Source organism: Myotis myotis, unplaced genomic scaffold (assembly GCF_014108235.1).
Source record: "Myotis myotis isolate mMyoMyo1 unplaced genomic scaffold, mMyoMyo1.p scaffold_m19_p_10, whole genome shotgun sequence".
NCBI classification, from domain to species: Eukaryota; Metazoa; Chordata; class Mammalia; order Chiroptera; family Vespertilionidae; genus Myotis; species Myotis myotis.
Genome location: NW_023416314.1, coordinates 5,817,602 through 5,834,860, shown reverse-complemented (window position 1 = coordinate 5,834,860; position 17,259 = coordinate 5,817,602). Strand labels below are relative to the sequence as shown.

At 45.4% G+C, this 17,259-nt stretch overlaps 1 protein-coding gene across 10 annotated transcripts in view; it reads left to right on the top strand.

The window, feature by feature from the left end:
• Window positions 1–12,570: 12,570 nt before the first annotated feature.
• ALG9 (ALG9 alpha-1,2-mannosyltransferase) overlaps window positions 12,571–17,259 on the top strand; it is a 108,253-nt gene continuing 103,564 nt past the window's right edge. For all 10 annotated transcript variants that reach the window (XR_004970300.1, XR_004970299.1, XM_036324324.1 and 7 more), the window contains exons 1-3: window positions 12,571–12,787; window positions 13,613–13,751; window positions 15,026–15,160. Coding sequence is in view for 8 of the 10 variants with exons in the window: in XM_036324324.1 (XP_036180217.1) it covers window positions 12,657–12,787; window positions 13,613–13,751; window positions 15,026–15,160 (405 nt within the window). In the remaining 2 variants the exon portion in view is untranslated. The remainder of the gene's footprint in view (window positions 12,788–13,612; window positions 13,752–15,025; window positions 15,161–17,259) is intronic.

Below are 17,259 nucleotides of genomic sequence, written 5' to 3'. Positions count from 1 at the left end.
AATCTATGTACAAGAGTGCTTTTTAGTCAGACCAACATTTATTAGCTTGGGTAAGTTGCAAGTGCTTCATTGGTACCATCATCATTATCTTCATCATCATCATCATTTTTAATCAGTGGTTAACTATTGTGAAAGCCATGGAACTAATAGGTATTAGATTTAGAGTTTATATTTGGATCTGACTCTACAGCCCAAGTACTTTCTGCCACTTTGTTATTTTACTTCCCTTTCCCTGGTCTTCAACAGTAGTCTCTCAACTGTAATTAACTCTAAAGTTTGTCCCCTGAAGCAGGGGTTCCCTCGGGGGTGAGGACGACGGAGCCCCAACGCACTAGGGCGTCTGCATGCACGACTCCGGAGACCAGGTTCAATGACACAGATCCGTTTTATTGTGGAACTACAGGGGTATATATAGCATGAGGGGACCAATCAGAGGGAGACACGTTGCTACAGGCGACCAATGGCTGAAAGGCTGGGGTACTGTGCACGTGGCTCTAGGACAGCCGTGGGCAAACTATGGCCCGCAGGCCGGATCCAGCCCGTTTGAAATGAATAAAACTAAAAAAAAAAAAAAAAAAGTACCCTTTTATGTAATGATGTTTACTTTGAATTTATATTAGTTCACACAAACACTCCATCCATGCTTTTGTTCCGGCCCTCCAGTCCAGATTAAGAACCCATTGTGGCCCTGGAGTCAAAAAATTTGCCCACCCCTGCTCTAGGAGTTCATTCAGGCAGGCGTTGCTACTTCCTGGTGTGCCGAGGAAGCATGTCATGGTGGAGTGTGCTCACACCATTGCATCAGCCACAGTGCTGAGACATAGTCCCCCTCCTAGATATGGGGGCCTTCTGTTGTAAGCATCTCTAAGGGACACTGGGAGATTGGCTCAGCCCAGGACTCTGAAGAATGGGTACTCTAATGTGAATTAATATATGTTCCTATTAATAGTTAAGTTCCACTAACTGGAATTATATTGTGAACTTTATGAGGGAAATAACTGTGCTGTTTATTCTTGTATTTGGAGAAGAGCATATATTGGAAGGCAAGAATAGAAGCAAAGAAACAAATTTGGAGGTTATTATGATAATGGAAACAATAGATAATGGTGACCTGCTGTAAGAAGTTGTTGGATAGGGCAATATTAGAAGGACTTGCTGATGAATTAAATATATGTGTGTGGGTGGAAGGTGTGGAGTTAGAGAAATCAACTAGGTTTTTGATTTGAGCAACTGGAAGAACTGTCATTAATAGGAAAACTGGTACAGGAGTAAGTTTGAGGAGTGAGGAATTAAGAAATCTCTTATGGACACATGTATTGCTTAGCTCTCTACATCCTATATAATAAAAGGGTAATATGCAAATTGACCCTAATGGCGGAACGACCTGGAATGACCAGTCACTATGACACCCACTGACCACCAGGGGGGCAGACACTCAACACAGGAGCTGCCCTCTGGTGGTCAGTGCGCTTCCACAGGGGATGTGCCACTCAGCCAGAAGCCGGCTAGTGGCAGGCCAGCGCAGCGGCGGTGGCAGGAGCCTCTCCCACCTCCACAGCAGCGCTATGGATGTCTGACTAATGGCTTAGGCCCGCTCACCCCGGAGAGCGGGCCTAAGCCATTAGCTGGACATCCCCCGAGGGCTCCCAGGCTGCCAGAGGGATGTCTAACTGCCAGTTTAGGCCCGATCTCCAGGGAGCAGGCCTAAGCCATCAGTTGGACATCCCCCGAGGGGTCCCAGACTGCAAGAGTGTGCAGGCCAGGCTGAGGGACCCCCCAAGTGCACGAATTTCCATGCACTGGGCCTCTAGTAGACTATAAGCTCATTAAAGGCAGGCTAAGTGACGTATAGCTTTTGTCCATCCTTAGCAGTACCTGGTACATGAATGAGGTAGCATTTGAGTTGGATCTTAAAACAAGGGTAGGGCCCTAATCAGTTTGGCTCAGTGGATAGAGTGTCAGCCTACAGACTAAAGGGTCCTGGGTTCAATTCCAGGAAAGGCCATGTACCTTGGTTGCAGGCATGATCCCTGGTCCTGATGCGTGTGCAGAAGGCATCCAATCTGTGTGTCTCTCTCATATCAATGTTTCTCTCTCCCTGTCTCCCCCCCCCCCCCTTCAACTCTCTCTAAAAATCAATGGAAAAATATCCTTAGTTGAGGATTAACAAAAAAACAAGGGCAGGGATGTCACAGCAGGATTGTTAGGCAGAGAGTCCATGATTCCAGGCAGAGGACATACATGAGCAGAGGTATAGATAATGGAGCATTTAGGGAACTTTTCAAGCTAGTTAGTTAGAATGTAAAATGTATATAGGAAGGTAGTAGGAGATGATATTAGACAAGCAGGTTGGGGCTGGAGTTTGTTTATGAAAGACTGCAAATGCTACAATAAGGAGTTTGTACTTTATTTGGCAGGCAATAAGAAAATTGCAATTTTTAACTAAGGAAGTGACACAGAGTAGTGCTTTTGAAAATTAATTGGACAGTGTTGCACAAGATAAATTTGAGATGGGAGCTCCCTATAAGGGTGCTATTGTAGTGGTCCTAGGTAGAGGAAGAAAGGGGCCTGGATTAGAGTGAAATGAAAAGGAGATGGATGTATGAGATATAGCTAGGCTGGGATGTCTGAACTTGATAACAATTGCATGTGAGAATTGAGCAATATACTCAATTGCCATTTTTAAAACTTGGAATTTTTTAGTATGAAATCATAACCTGGGACCCTGTCATGTTGGGTGTTCCCCCTATAAAATTGGTAGTTACAGGTACAGAGCTCCATAGGATTGGATAGAGCTGTGATTGGGGGAGTAGGGAGAATGTCAGGAACATATGAATGACCCTTGGGGGTCACAGACATGATATCAGATGCCTGTATGAAAATGCATGTGTGAAATCAGGGGAAAGTTCCTGAACTCTGGGTTGGATGAGCATGGGCTTAAGTCCTGGGTTGAAATATGACTCCTGAGTTGGGCTGGACCTGGGTTGGAATATGGCTCCACCATTTCCTAGCTATGCAACCTTGGACTTTGCTAGGTCTGATCAAATAATTGAATCAATATCCCCTCCCCTGGGAACTGACTTTTAGCCACTTCACAACCAACATTCCCTTTCGCTTAGACCACATTCCACTTGCTAAGACCATTGTCTTTCCCCTCCAGACTTCCCCAGGATCCAACCTGCCCAGAGAGTTCCCTACCAAAACAGCCCGCCTAGAGTCCTTTAAAACCTCTTGACTCCCCATCCCTGGGTGCTGGCGCCATTTTGGGGCTCAGCCCATTTGGTTCCCAGATGACCTAATACATTTATAATTCTTTACCACTTTGGGCCTTGTGGATAGCTCCTTCGGCAACCTTAACATTTTGGCAACTAAAACCCACAAGGGTTCATGGGGAAGGGGAGCCACTGCTCAGGCTTCGGTCACCCCGAGTTTGCTGCTTGGAGAGCAGTAGACAGCAATAGCTCAACCTGGGTTTACCTCCGAATCCTACTTGGGTGGCTCAATTGCTGGTCTCGATTGGGCATCCCTTCCTTACAGGCCCTCCCGAACCAGCCAAGGAGGATGCCAGATCAGGAACCTCTCCTTCTCCATTGCTGACCCTCCAGCCCACACCGGCCAATCTTCTCTAGGTAAGTGACATTCCACAACTTCCCTCATTTGGAGTCTTCTGTCCACTCACTGTCATTGACTTCTCGAAAGTCCTCTCGTCTCAAAGGTCCTAGCGCTAGGCCAGAAGAACCCTCAGCTGTTGGGTCCTTCTGGACTGGGTGCCCCCAGTCCAGAGGGTCACCCTCGCTTCTCGTGGTGATTTGTTTAGCAGTGAGGACGTCCGCCCCAAACAGCCACCTTTGGATTTGTGGTCTGTCACTCACCCTTCCCCTCATGTGGAGCACACTATTCTTATCATGGTGAACATTCCCTCCCCATCCCTAAAATGGCCCCTCTTGCCTGTGTCCTTACAAATCTCAACCACCTTAGACTCAGGGGTAGATCAGTCCCAAGCACCTCATTTTCTTTTGTAACACTGTTTGGCCACAATATAAACTAGACAATGAGTCTCTGAAAACAGCACTTTCAATTTAACACATTGTAAGACTTAGATAATTGTTGTCCTGAGATGGAAAGTGGTCAGAGATTCCCTATGTCCTAGCCTTTTTCACCCGTCTGTCCCATCCTCTCTCTGTCAGTCCTGCTCTACCTACCAGGTCCTTCTCCTTCATGCAAAACAACATACCCTGAACACTTCTGATGCTGAATCTACTTTTGACCCAGCGACCACTTCTCCCACCGCCCCTGAGAGCCCAAATCCCGACAACTCGAGTTCCAATACAGCCTTTTCTCCACCTAACACTCGCTCTTGGGCCACCCAAAGCCTGCCTTCCTCTACAGCCACTTCTATCCCCATGCCCATTCTACCCCTGAGGGAGGGAGCAGGAACTGAGGGCACAGTCCAGGTACACCTCCCATTGTCTGTGTCTGACCTTTCCCAGGTTGAAAAAAGACAAGGGTCTTTTTCCACTGACCCAACCACTTTTACCAAGGGACTGGAGTACATGACCCAGCCCTATGACCTGACCTGGCACAACATCTATTCAGTGATGGCAAACCTATGACACGCATGTCAGAGGTGACACACGAACTCATTTTTTTGGTTGATTTTTCTTTGTTAAATGGCATTTAAATATATAAAATAAATATCAAAAATATAAGTCTTTGTTTTACTATGGTTGCAAATATCAAAAAATTTCTATATGTGACACGGCACCAGAGTTAAGTTAGGGTTTTTCAAAATGCTAACACGCCGAGATCAAAAGGTTCGCCATCACTGATCTATGTCATCCTGTCCTCCTCTTGAACCCCAGAGGAGAAGGAATGCGTCTGGCTAGCAGCTCAGGACCATGCTGGGGCCCTCCCTAGACAGGACACAGCGGCCAACCTGGTTAGCACTGATGTGGTTACCCAATTGACCCAAGAAGGGAATATCAGGTTCATTCCGCAGGGCGCCAGTTCCGTAGCCATATAATCCCGTCTCATTGCCAGACTCAAAAAGGCTGCCCATAAGGCAGTCAACTATGACAAACTCAATAAAATCACTTAGATCCCTGACAAAAACCCAGCTCTCTTCCTCTCCTAACTCATGGAGGCCTTACAGTAATTTACCACCTTAGACCCCACCTCCCCAGAGGCAACCCTTCTTTTGAAAACCCTTTTTATATCCCAATCAGCCCCGACATATGTCACAAACTTAAAAAAATAGGCACAGGTCCACAAACCCCTCAAAAAGACCTCATTAACTGGGCCTTTAAGGTCTTTAATAGTAGAGATGAGGAGCTCCAAATCGAAAAACAAAGGTGAGATCAGACCAAGGCTGGTGCCCAGATGGAGGCCTTTCAGCTCCTAGCATTGGTCTCATGAACCCCAAATGAAGTGCCGGTCCTCCAACCAAGAGTAAGTCAGAGGCTAAGCCTCCTCTGGGCCCATGCTTCAAATGAAATAAGGAAGGACATTGGGCCAAATCCTGCTCAAACCCGAGACCCCACCTGGTCCTGCCCAAGGTTCCGAAAGGGAGGCCAGACTGTAGTCTAGCCCTCCGGTTCAGGCCTCAGCCAGTCCAGCAAGGCCACCCTCTGGACCCGGTTTGGAGCTCCCAGACCTCCTGGGACTGGCCCCTGAAGACTGAAACTGCCCAGGTCCTGACAAGGCCCCACAGACTTACATCACCAGGACAGAGCCTTGGGTAATGATTGTGGTGGCAGGTAAGCCGATCTCCTTAAGTGACACTAGGGCTACTTATTCTGCCCTCCCTAAATTCACTGGGACCCTTGTCCCCTCCTCAGTCTCTAGTATGGGGGTTGACGGACTAGTCTCATAGCCATTAGCCACCTCATCTCTACACTGCATCTTACTAGATACCCCCTTTATCCTCTTTTCTTGTTCTACCTCGGTGCCCAGCCAGGGCTACCATGCATCCCCTCATAAAGCCCAGTTGTCCCGAACCACAGACACCTACCTCAGTTTCACTCTCACCCCACAAAGTCATTGCCTCAGACCGTAACGCCTTACCTCCTCTATGACTGTCCCCTCCTCTAGACAAGAAATACTCTCCTTTCTCAGGCTCACTGGTACTTTCGCTTCTGGGTTCCCAACTTTAGTCTTCTTGCAAAGCCCCTCTATGATGCATATGAAGGGACCCCTCACTGAGCATTTAGATCCCAAGGCCAGTATCTCACTCCTTTAATGCTCTGAAAACTGCTCTCACCTCAGTGCCTTCTCACCCTCCCCAGCCCCCTTCTCAAAGAACAACTTTCTTTACTGCTACACTGCAAACAGGTACTGAACAGTCCTGCTGTAGTAGAAGCTGACGCCATTGTCATCCAAACTTTAGCATGTTATCCCTAAGGAAAAATGTGGCAGTTTCAAATCCAAGCAGCTGGAGGCCTGGTAACTGCAGTCCTAGAACAGGCTGCAGGGCCTGCTCCTCGCGCCCCTCCCCCCCGCTCCCCCCCCCCCCCCGCCCCCTTTCTCTCCAGCCACATATGTCTGTACATAATTTTCCAAAGTCTTTGGAAACTTAAAGGCTTTGGAGCATTGCTGGGTTAAATGATAAACATCTAAATATTTTAAAATAATATAAAATACTAAAATAAATAAATAAATAAAATAAAATAAAATAAAATACTGAAACATTGATTGCTAGACAAGTTTAACATTTGCCTGCTCTAAGCTTTTTTTTTTTTTTTATAGAAGGTCTCTTGTACTTTGCTGAAGGTATATTTTCTTGAGAGTAAGGGTATATTTAAAACATGTTGCCGAAACCGGTTTGGCTCAGTGGATAGAGCGTCGGCCTGTGGACTGAAAGGTCCCAAGTTCGATTCCGGTCAAGGGCATGTACCTGGTTTGTGGGCATATCCCCAGTAGGAGATGTGCAGGAGGCAGCTGATTGATGTTTCTCTCTCATTGATGTTTCTAACTCTCTATCTCTCTCCCTTCCTCTCTGTAAAAAAATCAATAAAATATATAAAAAAAATAAAATAAAACATGTTCATAAACATCAATCTAAGGAATGATAAAAACACATTTTTTATTCTAATGATGGTTATTTCGGAATGGGTAGAAAGGTTTGTTCAGTGAGTCAGGACATGATGTATGAAGGGACCCCTTCTCTCCTAGCTCTGACTCTCTTATGGCTTAGGTCCTTAGATTGGGCCTAGACTGTATTTCCATTGCTCATTCACAGTCCTTCCTGCTTGGTATCTAGGAACTTCCTGCTTGGTACTTAGGAACTTCTCTCCCCTTTTCTAGCTTTAAAAAATAATACACTGCTAAAGAAACCAAGTTGGGAATGATCCCATAATACAGGGAAATAACAAAGCAGACCAGGAGGCCAAGGCAGCTGCTCAGAGGAAGTTCCGTCTCCCCAACTCCTAGTTATACCTCCTATAGCATCCAAATACATGCCAGAGGAACTTCAGTCCCTATGAGCTCTTGGGGCCATTCAGGAAGATCCATGGTTAAAATTTCAGGGAAGCCCTAGCTGGTTTTTCTCAGTGGATAGAGCGTTGGCCTGTGGACTCAGGGTCCCAGGTTCAATTCTGGTCAAGGGCACATGTCCAGGTTGCTGGCTCTATCCCCAGTGTGGGTGTGCAGGAGGCAGCCAATCAATGATTCTCTCTCACCATTGATGTTTCTATCTCTCTCTCCCTCTCCCTTCCTCTCTGAAATCAATAAAAATATATTTAAAAAATTTTTTCAAGGAAAATATATCCTTCCCCAGGGACAGGCCCACAATATCGTATGGGCCATTCACAATTCCCTACATAGAGGATACAGACTGCTTTTACAACTCCTAAAACCCCTCATCACATGTCCTAGCCTAGTCCCTACTGCAAGATATCACCAAAACCTGTTCTACTTGGTACTCGGTATCTCCCCAAGGACAGGTTAGACCTTCTTCTTTCCCCACTCATCAGTCTAGTGGCCAAATCCCTGAACAAGACTGGCGAATTGACTTCTCTCACATGCCCCCTATTAAAAGAACCAAATATCTCTTAACCCTATTAGATACTGGGTAGAAGCATTCCCCACTGCGTCTGAAAAGTCCTCTGAGGTCACTCAAACTCTCATTCAGCATATCATTCCCAGATTCTGCCTCCCACCTCATTACAATCAGATAAAGGGCCTGCTTTCATATCTCAAATAACTCAACAGGTCTCCACTCTGAACATCCAGTGGAACTTACACACCACCTACCGGCCCCAGTTTTCAGGCAAGGTAGAAAAGGCAAATTCCTTAATTAAGTCTCACCTAAATTAACTCTGGTAACTAAAGAACCTTGGATTACTCTCCTACCTCTAGCCCAGCCGTGGGAAACTACAGCCCGCGGGCCGGATCCGGCCCGTTTGAAATGAATAAAACTAAAAAAAAACCAGCCATACCCTTTTATGTAATGATGTTTACTTTGAATTTATATTAGTTCACACAAACACTCCATCTATGCTTTTGTTCTGGCCCTCCGGTCCAGTTTAAGAACCCATTGTGGCCCTTGAGTCAAAAAGTTTGCCCACTCCTGCAGCCTTAAGTGCATCAGGGCACCCCTCCCCCACCCCTGCCATGCAACCTCCTTTCTTAGTCTCATTGAACTCATGTATGGAAGACTTTTCTTATTAGGAAACTTCCCTTCCACAGAGACCCTTCTAGGAGACTGTCCCCATTTTATTTTTATTTTTTCAACCTTTTAAAAACATATTTTTTATTGATATCAGAGAGGAAGGGAGAGGGAGAGGGAGAGAGAGAAGCATCAATGATGAGAGAGAATCATTGATTGGCTGCCGCCTGCATGCCCCCTACTGGGAATCGAGCCCACAACCCGGGCATGTGCCCTTGCCCAGAATTGAACCCGGGACCCCTGAGTCCACAGGCCGACGCTCTATCCACTGAGCCAAACCAGCTATGGCTGCCCCATTTTAAATCTCACCCAGCAATTACTGAGAAAACATACTGGTCAGGTCCTCCCTCGACCTTTTACAGGAGACATTTCCCCTACTCCTCTACAGCTAGGGGACTGGGTCCTCCTAAAGGAACCCCATCTGTCAAATAATTTATAGCCCCGATGGCAAGGCCCTTATCAGATACTCCTAAGTCCCCCACCTTTTAGGTAATTATCTTACAGCCCAGGCAAATCAAGCCTCCCTTCTTTTCCCTACGTATATTCAATCTCTTGCTAAGGTAGCTCCTTCCTCCATCCCAGTCACAGTTCCTATCACTCTCCACACCCCACTAATCACCCAAGCCCCTTTGTGCTTTACAAAGTCACAGGATAATATAACAACAGGCCATCTCCCATCATCAGCTTGCAACCCCACAGTTAACCTAGAACTACTGAACAGCCAGTGGTCCCAAGGGGTTGACTACCAGGTCTCCCCAGAAGCTAAAGGTTATTTCCTACAGATGATCTGTTTTATTTCTTTTTAAAAAAATATATATTTTATTGGTTTTTTTACAGGGAGAAGGATAGAGAGTTAGAAACTTCGATAAGAGAGAAACATCGATCAGCTGCCCCCTGCACACTCCCTACTGGGGATGTGCCTGCAACCAAGGTACATGCCCTTGACTGGAATCGAACCTCAGACCCTTGAGTCCGCAGGCTGACGCTCTATCCACTGAGCCAAACCGGTTAGGGCTGTTTTGTTTCTTATTCAACCATCCAGGCTCAAGGCTTCAGCTGCTCCTTTCCTTCCCTTTCTCTTTTCCCTAGGATAACAGCCCATTCTAGCGTTCCTTCCCACTTTCACTGCAATGGAATCTCAACCACTCATCTGTCACCCCTTATCGGTAGCACCATGGAACTACCCTCTCAGTTTGGAGGGTGGAACTGGGAAAAGGAACCTCATACCCTTTAGTTCACCTCTTCTCTCTACACCTTTCAGCTTGTTTCCATGATCAGGGATATTTCATCCTTTGTGGGGAAAACACATATATTTGCCTCCCGACCAATTGGACAGGAACCTACCTCTCACCCAATGTAGATGTAGCCCCTAATAATCAATCTTACTGTCCCTGTAATCCATCATATCTGACACAAAAGGGCAGTCCAGATAGTCCCTCTCCTCATAACCCTCGATATCTCAATAGGTGTCGGGACTGGCATAGGAGGCTTAACCACTGCTCTATAATATTTTGAAATCCTGTCTCAGGACCTACAAGAAAGCCCAGATGACATGGCCAAAAGTTTAGTTCAATTTCAGCATCAGAGAGATTCACTAGCAGCTGTCACCCTCCAAAATCAGAGAGGACTAGACCTCCTAACGGCAGAGAAAGGAGCTATGCCTCTTTCTGGAGGAAGAATGCTGTTTTTATGTCAACCAGTCTGGCCTAGGCAGGGATGCCACCCAAAAATTAACGGAAAGGGCTGAAAAGATTAGAGAACATCAATCAAATTCATGGGGCTACTGGCTAAAAAATATAAATTGGTATACCAGCTTACTTCCTTCATAGGACCATTAACATTCCTATTCCTCATCCTCGGTTTTGGCCCATGTATTCTGCGTCATTTTTCATCTTTCCTTCAGGATGGCTTTTGCATCTTCACCAACCAGACTCTTGGGGAAATCACGCTGCTGCAACCCCTCCTCCAACTGGGAGGATCTATGCAGCGTTCCAGCCGACTGCAATCAAAGTCCACCCCCTATGATCTGGATGTCCCCTCTCAGATGGAAGAAATGACCTCCATCCCTGTTCCATAAAACAGAGAGGCTGAATGTTAGGTCTGATCCAATAACTGAATCAATAACCCCTCCCCTGGGAACTGACCTTTAGATCACTTTACAACTGACATTCCCTTTCGCTTAGACCACTTTCCACTTATTAAGACCATTGTCTTTCCTCTCTGGACTTTCCCAGGATCTGGACTGCCCAGAGAGTTCGCTACCGAAAAAGCCCACTTAGAGTACTTTGAAACCTCTGACTCCCCATCCCTGGGTGCCAGCACCATTTTGGGGCTCAGCCCATATGGCCTCCAGATGACCTAATTCTATCCTATATACTAAAAGGCTAATATGCATATTGTCCCCTCAGGAGTTTGACCAAATGGGAGTTCAACCGCTTGCTATGACATGCACTGACCACTGGGGGGTGGTGCAGAACAAAGGAAGGCTCCGGCTGGCAGCCAGGGGAGGGAAGGCCCTGATTGGCCCTTATTGCCAGCCAGTCCTAGGGACGCTACCTGTGCACAAGTTTCATGCACCAGGCCTCTAGTTAACTTATAATTCTTTACCACTTTTGGCCTTGTGCCTTCCTTGGTGATCCTAACAGGCCTCAGTTTCCTTCTCAATAAAACAAGGGTGCTATGATATTAAATTTAAAAATGATAAAATATGTAAATGCTTACCATAATGCTGTAGTAATGATAGGGGGCCTTATAATTGGACAGATAGAGCACTTTAATTAATCTGAAAAATAACCATATTATTTTAAATCTTAGAACACATATACTTATGTGAATAGGGGGTTAAGTTTCTCATATGTGAATAAGGGGTTAAATTTTTCTTAAGGTTCCTTTTCAAGGCCTGTCTGAAGCATGACTCAGCTGTGAATCCAGCAAGCTGAACCGATTATCATGGTCAGACCAATCCACCAGGAGTCAAACATCGTCTCATCAACATCATCTTATCGCCTGATAACCAAGGACAATAGCTAACATCTGCAGACCTCCAGGGCTGCAAGTAGCTGCATTGGGTTCCGGTTCCCAGCCTCACCGTAGCCCCTTCCCCTTTACAATCCTGTCCCCTGCACTTTGCTATAAGACAGGATTTTATTGCTTGTAAGCGCCCTGTCTTCTTGGTTGGCTAGCCTTCTCAATAAACGCCTAATATGATTCAACTCTGCCTTCATTATTGGACACAGGCAGCCCGAGACCAGTAACAGTAGCAATGACAGCACTGGTGTATGGTTGAATTTGCCACATAGAATTTGTCTTTCATTTTTTTTGGGGGGGGGGGGGGCTCTTTCTAGGTATATTAATTTTTTAAATCTTTATTGTTGAAAGTATTACATACATTTCCTCCCCCCCCCTCATTAATCCCCTCCAGCCCGCCCCTGATCCCCACTTTTTTCTGATTCTATTTTCTACTATTAGCCACAGGCTGTCCTTACCATTCTTACCAAAGTACAGACAGGGCAAGTTGTCAGTGACTTTTTGAGGGCCTCCCCTTCGGTAGGCAGCTGTGCTATGATTTTTAACTGAATATCTCCGCGCACTCAGGTTGCAGAAAGCTTTCTATTTGTGCTTTCTTTTAAAAGTGTGTGTGGGGGGGGGGGGGGAGGGGGGCGGCGGGGGGCGCGGGTCACTGAAGAATGGTTTTTGCAGGAGAGTGGAGAATGCTGAAAAGTGAAGGCGGCGAGAGTTAGAGGCAGGGAGGAATGCCCAGCGTCACGAGTGTGTGGAAGGGACAGCTGTGACGGCGAAAGTAGTCTCAGGCCCTCTTTTCTACCCTAGGATGTGCCCCCATCGGCCCCACCACGCTGTGATTTAGTGTTGTCTGCGCATGTCAAGGTCTTTTGTCCCTCGGCGGACGCCGTCTGCCAGCCAGCGCGATGCCTGGGTGCTCACCCTCTCCGTAGGGTGTCCGTGGGCTTCTACCCTCTCGTCCCAGCTGGCCATGGCCAGCCGCGGGGCTCGGCAGCGCCCCAAGGGAGGCGGAAGCAGCGGCGGCGACACGGCCTCGGCCGCGGACAAGCTGCGGGAGCTGCTGTGCGGCCGCGAGGCGGGCGGCGCGGAGCCGCGGGCCGAGTAGGTGCGGGGCGGGGGCGTGGCCGGCGGCGGCGCGGAGTCTCGGGGTCTCGGCCGCGCGGGCCCGCTGGCCCCGGGGGCCCGGCTGCCTCTGCACCCGGGTTCTTTTGCTCTTCTCGGGCGGGTCAGCGTTCCGTCTCCACCCCGTCCTAGACCTCCACCTCGGGTCCGAATTTGCTGTATGGAAACCTGGGGTGCGGCTCCCGGCCCGGCCGGGGCTGGCGTCCTATGTGTGAGCGGCGAGAGCCGAGAGTACACCCTTTTGGGGTCTCGCCGTTTCCTTCATTCTCTCCAAACCCCGGCCCTTTCATGCGAAGGCCCCACAGCCTCCAGCACGGCACCCGCCTCTCTCCCAGGCCGGGAACCGCAGGTTAGGGCTGCACCGAAGAGCTGTCAGCAGACGGAGCTGGAAGAGGGCACAGCGCCTTGCACATGTTAGGCCTCTGTACGTTGGAATAAATGAGCTGATGAATAAATAAAGCCACGGAGAGCAATGGCCTTGTTACGAAAAGAAGGAAACGGGGTGAGAGCTTTGTGGTCTTCAAGTGAGTGGTTAGTTGGCTGGGGGTAAATGGAGCGTCACAGATGCCGAGAACTAAAGGGTATGCGTTCGCTTACACCTGCAAAGCAGGAAGTGGAAGGAATGATGAAGGTTGATCGGCTCCGGACAGCTAACTGCTCACCGCTATTGGAGAATACTTCAGGGCTTTAATGTCCCTTGCCAGTCCTGTCTTTTTTGTCTAATTTTAGTCCTTCTAGTTAGTAGGCACTTCCTGACACATACTTTTTTTTTTTTTTTTTTTTTTTTTTTTTGCTTCTGAGCAGGTTATCTGGGAACAAAGCAGGCCAAGTTTGGGCACCGGAAGGATCTACTGCTTTCAAGTGCTTGCTCTCAGCAAGGTTATGTGCTGCTCTTCTGAGCAACATCTCTGACTGTGATGAAACGTTCAACTACTGGGAACCAGTAGGTGACTTCTTTGGGTATTTTTGTTGTTCTTGATTTCATTGCCTGGGACCTTGTTACCAATCAAGATACAAATACTATATACACGTGTTACTAGTAGGAAAATAACTTTATTTGCACTTTTGTATTCTAAGTTGATGATTTAGTAGTCGTGCCTATTTTTTTAAAATACATTTTTATTGATTTCAGAGAGGAAGGGAGAGGGAGAGAGAGAGAGAGAAACATCAATGATGAGAGAGAATCATTGATCAGCTGCCTCCTGCATGCCCCCTATTGGGGATGGAGCCGGCAACCCGGGCATGTGCCCTGACCAGGAATAAACCCTTGACCTCCTGGTTCATGGGTGGATGCTCAACCACAGAGCCACGCCAGTCAGTTGAAGGCTGTAGGGAATCTGGCTGTTTTATGAAAGGATATAATTTGTAATTTCCTTAAAAATTTTTAAAAATCAAAATAACACTTTGAGAAAGTTTTTAAAGTTAACCATTACTACAAAACTTTAAGGAAAAACAGGAGTTTCCAGTTCCATTTCTTATGTTCAAATCCCAGTCCCCAGAGGCAGCCGCTTTCAACTTTCTTAGTTATTTCTTCTGATGGTTACTAAAAGAAATATCATTACTAAGTAGTATGCTCATACTGCTATTTCTTGATTTTTAGATTTATAAGTTGGTTGACTTTGTATTACCGAAAATTCAGAGGTGAAATTTTCACATCACATTTTTCATAAAAAAAGAATGTTTAGTGTAGGTGGTTTAAGGAAAATATAAGATTTTGAGTTTTTTTAAGTTTTGTTGTTTTGTTTTTAATATTTTTATTGATTTCAGAGAGAAACTGGGAGGGAGAGAGAAATAGAAACATCAGTGATGAGAGAGAATCATTGGCCTCCAAAGGGGGGCCCAGCCCCCATCCAGGGCAAGTGCCCTGACCAGGTATCGAACCTATGACCTCCTGGTTCATAGGTTAATGCTCAATCACTTGAGCCACCCTGGCCAGGCAGATTTAGAGTTTTGTTTTGTTTTTTAAATAAGTAGAAGGTAAAATTCAAGCTTTTAAAGTTGACCAAACAATAATCTTGTAGAATTTATAATGTCCTAATATTTCTTAATATTGTGTCATTTTGATTCTTATCCATTAGTTGCAAATCTTGTTGAGAGTTTCAACATTTTTGTATACCGTTATTTCATTAATACTTTTGCTTAAAATCTTCATCTTCATTCTTTAAACAAGGATTTTTGGCCACTATAACCCTGAATTCATCTGTTTTGTACTTTCAGACACACTACCTCATCTACGGGCAGGGATTCCAGACTTGGGAATATTCCCCAGTTTATGCCATTCGCTCCTATGCTTACCTGCTGCTTCATGCCTGGCCAGCTGCATTTCATGCAAGAATTCTACAAACTAATAAGGTAAGGGCAGGCCAACCTGGAAGCAATCACAACCGATCAAGAGGTGAGAAAAGGACAAAATAGTTTGGTAGTTAAGAGGAGACATTTTCTAGAAGAAGAATTATTTATTCATTCATTGTTCAGCAAATATTAATTAAGCAACTTTTGTTTGGTAGACACTTTATTAAGTGCTATGGATGTAACAATGACCAAATCCCTGCCCTCATGGAATTTATGGTTTAATAAAACCATCAGAAGAAATAACTAAGACAGTTGAAAGAAAGTGGTTGCCTCTGGGGACTGGGATTTGAACACAAGAAGTGGAACTGGGAACTACTGTTTTTCCTTAAAGTTTTGTAGTAATGGTTAACTTTAAAAACAATCTCAAACTGTTATTTTGATTTAAAAAAATTTTAAGGAAATTACAACTTATGTCCTTTCATAAAACAGATTCTCTATAGTCTTCAATTACTACTAGCCTGGCCAGCATGGCTCAGTGGGAAGACTACTTGTAATTGAGCAAGTAATTATAAATGTAGTGAGTCTTATGAAGGAAGAGTACCAGTTGCAGTGGGATAGCCTATTAGGAGACCCTACTTTAAACAGAGTGCTGAAGGATAGTTAGAAATTAAACCGAGACCTAACCTGATTACTTTTCAGAAATATGACTATGATGTGTCTTGGCATGGATTTCTTTTGGGTTTGTCTTGTTTGGAGTTTTCTTAGCTTCTTGAATCTTTAGACTTATGTCTTTTGCCAAATTTGGAAAGTTTATTTAAAAAATATATATATTTTTATTTATTTCAGAGAGGAACAGAGAGGGAGAGAAAGATAGAAACATCAATGATGAGAGAGAGTCATTGATCAGCTGCCTCCTCCATGCCCCATAATGGGGATCAAGCCCACAACCCAGGTATATGCCCTGACCGGAAATCTAACCGTGACCTCCTGGCTCCTAGGTCGATGCTCAACCATTGAACCACTCTGGCTGGGCTGGAAAGTTTTTAGCTGTATTTTCTTTCTTTCTTTCTTTCTTTTTTTTTTTTTTTAGTACTTTTTCAGCCCTGCCCTGTTTCTCCTCTCCTGAGACTCTAATGACATGAATGTTAGATATTTTATTTTAGTCCTACAGGTCCCTGAGACTCTGTTCTTCCTCCCTGCAGCCCCCAGTCTCTTTTTCTCTGTGTTGTTAAGGTTAATTTCTAATGTTCTGTTTTCCTGTTCACTGATTATTTGCTCTGTCCCCTCCATTTCACTGTTGACCCTACCCATTAAGATTTTATTTTGGTTATTATTTTTTTTAAATTGTAAAATTTCCACTTGGGTTTTCTTTATAGTTTCTATTTCTTTACTCAGACTTTCTATATTTTTCATTTGTTTCAAGTATGTTCTTAGTTGCTCATTGAAGCAATTTTATAATGGCTCCTTTATTATTATTATTTTAAAAAATCTTAATTGTTGAAAGTATTACATATGCCCTCCTTTTCCCCCCATCGACCCCCTTCAGTCAGTCCCTGCCCTCCTCCCTTCCCCAGTCCCAGGCTTTCACCATCCTATTATCTGTGTTCATGGGTTATGCATATATGTATACAAGGTCTTTGGTTGATTACCTCCCACTCACCCACAATCCCCCTGCCTTCCCTGCGAGATTCTGCACTCTGTTCTGTGCTTCTATGCCTCTGGATTTATTCCATTTGTCAGTTTATTTTATTAATTAGATTCCACATATGAATGAGATCATGTGATACTTGTCTTTCTCTGACTGACTTATTTCACGTAACGTGATACTTTCCAGGTCCCTCCATGCTGTCTCAAAGGGTAATTGATCCTTCTTTTTCACTGCTGCAAGGTATTCCGTGGTATAAATGTACCACAGCTTTTTTTATCCACTCATGTACTGATGGGCACTTGGGCTGATTCCAGATCTTCGCTATTGTAAATTGTGCTGCAATGAACATAGGGATGTCTACATTCTTTCTGATCTGATTGGTATTTTGAGTTTCTTAGGATATATTCCTAGAAGTGGGATCAGTGCATCAAATGGCAGTTCCATATTTAATTTTTTTTTAGAAAACTCCATACTGTTGTCCATAATGGCTGCATAGTCTATGTTCCCACCA